This window comes from Lolium rigidum, chromosome 7 (assembly GCF_022539505.1).
Source record: "Lolium rigidum isolate FL_2022 chromosome 7, APGP_CSIRO_Lrig_0.1, whole genome shotgun sequence".
Classification (NCBI taxonomy): domain Eukaryota; kingdom Viridiplantae; phylum Streptophyta; class Magnoliopsida; order Poales; family Poaceae; genus Lolium; species Lolium rigidum.
This window is the reverse complement of record NC_061514.1, coordinates 14,199,011-14,203,364: the sequence shown is the minus strand read 5'-3', so window position 1 is coordinate 14,203,364 and position 4,354 is coordinate 14,199,011. Positions and strand designations below refer to the sequence as shown.

The window sequence follows — 4,354 nt, the reverse complement described above, 5'->3', positions numbered from 1 at the left end:
TCCGAGATATTGTCTTCATGCTGCATATTTGATTTTTGTTGCTGCATTCTTTTGTTCATGTATTATATGTTGCCGTCTATTTTCCTCAACGCTTTTGCTGCATTTAGTTGGACATGTTGCCTATGTGATTCTACACATGCGAGTTCTAAATGTTGCAGTATTTAACACTACTTTTGCAGACCATGTGAAAAAATAACTGATTTTGCATCCATACATGAAAATGTTGTGAGTGAAAGGTCGAGGTTGCGTTGGTTTTTCTGGGTTTTTTTCAGACCACGTGGCAAGTTGCCATTTGTCCGCGCTAAAAAAAACGTCGCGCTATATTGGGGTCCACAAAGATAGGCCGGACAGCTCTCTACCCACGATTGCCACACATCGGAACTAAAGCAAACATTTGTCAAAACTAAAGCTGGACTACAGGGCTGGAAGAGGAGGTGTCGCGATCCACTAGGCTAGAACTCGTCGCCGTCGTAGGTGCTGCCCTTTGCGACGGACAGCAGCTGTACTTCGTCCTCATCGTCGTCGATGACGATGTCGACGAACACGGGGTCGTCCTGCTCGGCGGCGAGAGACGGGAAGAGGACGGCGTCACCAGAGCCGTCCATGTCCGTCGAAGGCGAGCAGCTGGCCACGTTCCTGCTGGCCTTGAGCTGGTCCTCGAACATCTGCTGCAGCCTTTTTCCCTGCTCCTCGATCCTCACCTGCAGCTTCCGCTGTATCTGCAGAGAAGAACCATGTTACACAAACCATATAGATCGACTCGCCGACACTCGAATCCCGGACCCTCTTGGCATAGTACCTCGAGCTGCTCGTGGAGGCGGCGCTGCACGTCGAGCTGTACGCGGAGTGCTTCCGTGATGGGCATCCCACTGAAAGTTAAAAGGGAACGCCACTAATTAGCACTCGTTCCAGTGTATGTTATGCATGACACATCATGAGCACATACTATAGGCCATGTAAGACGTACGGAGCAAAAGAAAAAATGTGATTAGAAAGGTACGTTTTCAGTTCTGGATTCTGCGTCGCGTCACCCCTCTTCTCGTGTTGTTTCCCTGCGATTCGACAACAGGGATGTAAACATGTGTCGCTGCCCGATAGGATGCACGGACAGAATGACAAAAATGGATTTCAGGAATTCAAATCAAGGCTAATTGCTGAAGAATAGATAGCTACTCCTATGTTTTTGGAGTACTAGTTAATCATCAACTAGTTTAATTCCAAGTTATTCGAGACTTACTTACATCTAAGTCAATTTCTACAAAATTTTAACTAGTACTACATAAAGATGAAAGTTGTAATTTGTACTAAACTGAAGCTGCATGATTTTGACTTGACAAAATCTTATACATACCCTTAATAAGAATTAGATGCTTCTATGTATCCAAATGAAATTCAGTAGATGTTCAGTTGAGTAGTACCTTCAGATGGTGAAGATGGTGGTGGCATGCACTTGGCAGTACGGTATTTCTGTTGGCACAGGGTCAAGAGGATTAAGTTAACTTTAGTTGAGTAAAGAGCTAATGGTAACAGGAAGAAGAAATGTTCTGGAATTGTAGGCATAGGTACAATCCACACCTGAAGATGGCTCTTGATGTGGTAAATTGTCAGGCCGTCCGAGTTCATCAGCTTCAGGATCCCCTTGGGCGTCGCCCCTGCACGGACGACATGGCAAGTACAGTGAGATCTTGAGCACAGCGACGTGAAGAACGAAATGTTTCGGATCAAAAGGTATGGAACGCTACTCACTGTCTGCGCCGCCAAGCTGGTTCACGCACTCCACGAACCGCTCGTGCAGGTCCTGCGTCCACCGGATCCGCGTCTTGCTCGGCGGCGGCGTGGCTGGCCGCGCCACGCTGCCGCTGACGCTCCTTGCGGACAGCTGGTGATCCATCTGGCTCTGCAGGATGCTGCTTGGCGCCTCCCGGGTGGCGGTCGCCGCGAACGGACCGTGATGATTGTGCGCTCGCTCTTGCTGGTGCTGCGGTGGCGCCACGGGCAATGGGAGCTCGGCGGCGTCCCGCCGCTGCGGCCGAACGTAGTACGTCCTCACGGAGGACGACTGATCCGCCGCACGGAGCATCAACGGCGGGTCGAGCGGACGGTACAGGTCGCTGTCCGCCGAGGACCGGAACGGCGTCGTCGGCGGCGGGAACATCCCGACCGGTGTGCAGTCGAACTGCGCCATGCCGAGCAGGTTCTCGGCAGCGTAGAACGCCGCCGTGCTGGAGCCGACGCAGCTCTGCGCGAACGCCGGCCTCGTTGCGGCCGCCGGCCCAGGGTACTCTTCCCGCGTCCAGCCGGCACCGCCCTGCTGCTGGTGGTGCTGATGAGCCGCATAACTCGCGAACCCCTGGTAGAACGGCGACGACAGCCCGGTGAAGGAAACGGGAGCCTGCGGCGCCGGCGACGGGTCGCGCAGCGGCATCATCCCGTTGCAGTGGTGGTCGTGCAGCTTAATCTTCTTGGTGTTCATCTATATATTTCTCCCGAGTGTAAATTTACTGAACAAAGAACCAGAAATATCACCATTAACTCAACGATTATAATTTCATAAGGAGCTTAAGAGCTCAAGAATATTGCACAGCATATATCGAACATTACGCGAGATCGACCTGAAAACCGTAAGATTTCTTTGCAAAAACGAGTTCAAGACGAGATTTGGAGGAGGGGAGAAGGTTTAGCACGGCGGCGACGCTTAAATAGCTCGCCGCAAGTGCGAAGCTCGATCGGAATCGATGCACCACCGGTCTAGATTCCCAGAGGCGTGGCACGCAACACGATGGGAATAATTCGCCGATGGGCACACCCAAAACCTCCGGAATCGCCAACACGTACCAGCCGTCGCCGGAGACGATCGAGCAGCAGCCGGAGAAAGGAAGCAAGCAAGCAGATTCAAGGCAATGCAAGTTGGAAGAAGGGAATAGTTTCCTTACCCGTATGGTCAGAGCAGCAGCAGCTACTTGCAATTGGAAAAATAATTATTCACATCACCACAGGCCATGGAAAACTTCCTTCAAGTTCACAACAGTATATCTTTCTCTCTGTCTCTATATATACATGTGCGTCCAAGTTCACACTGTATCTGGAGGGAGGATTGGAATCTGCAGGAGGATTGGGAAGGAAGAATGGGTGCAGAGGGTCCTCTTCCTGATCATCCCAAATGGAATATGATCAGCTTCTCTCAGTGGAGGGGTTCCTCATGGGAACAACTGACAAGAATATAAAGATGCAAAAAGATAGATATATAAATTGCACCTAATCAAGCATGTCAGACAAGGGAGTAGGGGACAAGTGGCAACTTTGGAGCTTTCGCCCATTAGCTCATTCTTCTTGCTGGGGTTGCTAGCTTGGCCCTTATGGTCTCCACCTCACTTTCTAGCTCATATGCATCTCTAATTCTATATGTTGAATCCTTCTGTGTTGCTTGTCGTTTGATATCCCAACAAGGAATGAATGGACAGCTTAGATTATGAAACTTTTCTTGGATGTGATGTCTATCTGTGTACCTATCCGAGACAAGCATGTAAATTACGAGAGCCATGATGGAAACGACAATATTATTGAAAGATAATACGGTATAAGTTAATTACTACAAATACACAATAACAGAAATAAATTGATCTTGTTTTGGTTGACACGGTAAGATTGATTGATTCTTGTTTTGTTTCATTTATTCTAACCATCGTCGGAGAAGACACCTATTTTGTTTCATGTTTGGTTCAGTAGCCTTTTTTAAAAAAAACAGGGTAAATTGCAAAAGACCGCCATAATTGGGGCAAAGTCATAAAAAACCCACCAAAATACTCCCTCCGTCTAAAAATAGGTGTCTCGTTTTGTCTAGATACAAATTATTAGTGATACATCCATATCTAGATAAAGTTAAGACACCTATTTTTTAAACGGATGAGTACATGTTTTCTGGTGGGTTTTTTCTTGATAACTTTGCCTCAGTTGTGGTGGTTTTGTGCAATTTCCTCGGAAAAAAAGACAGACATGGTTACCAGTACTTAAGATGAGCTACAATTTATTGATGAAAAATAAGTTTACCATCATACATAAAAAATTTCAGTGCTAAACCTATTACTTTCTTAGAATACAAAATGTCTTTTTCCGGCCAAAGTATCGTTTTTCATGAAATTTATAAACGCATTTAATGCATGTAAAGAGCAAAGTTCTACCTTTATGTACTCCCTCGGGTTCATATTAGTTGTCACTAATATAGATATATCTAGACATATTTGTACATTCATACTAGTGGTAAGTAATATGAATCGGAGGGAGTAATAATATTAAGAATTTAGTGTTTATACTGGGAGCCAATTTGCCTCTATTGATCATACCGCTGCAATTAGAT

At 46.9% G+C, this 4,354-nt stretch overlaps 1 protein-coding gene across 1 annotated transcript; it reads right to left on the bottom strand.

Moving 5' to 3' along the window:
• Positions 1-226: 226 nt before the first annotated feature.
• Positions 227-3,232, bottom strand: LOC124670931 (myb family transcription factor PHL5-like). The gene is made up of 7 exons (XM_047207388.1): positions 2,934-3,232; positions 1,747-2,501; positions 1,576-1,652; positions 1,419-1,467; positions 1,001-1,052; positions 800-869; positions 227-719 (listed from the first exon to the last, which is right to left on the bottom strand). Exons 2-7 carry the CDS (start codon positions 2,471-2,473, stop codon positions 453-455), a joined length of 1,242 nt encoding a protein of 413 aa, XP_047063344.1. The 5' UTR covers positions 2,474-2,501; positions 2,934-3,232; the 3' UTR covers positions 227-452.
• Between the last annotated feature and the right edge of the window lie 1,122 nt (positions 3,233-4,354).

Bases quoted from the DNA above. Each gene is read 5' to 3' on its own strand.
- LOC124670931 (XM_047207388.1), bottom strand. From the start codon at position 2,473: ATGAACACCAAGAAGATTAAGCTGCACGACCACCACTGCAACGGGATG. The intron at 870-1,000 runs GTACCTTTCTAA...TTTAACTTTCAG, and splicing joins CAGAATCCAGAACTGAAAAC to TGGGATGCCCATCACGGAAG. The intron at 720-799 runs GTACTATGCCAA...TCTTCTCTGCAG, and splicing joins GCCTCCACGAGCAGCTCGAG to ATACAGCGGAAGCTGCAGGT.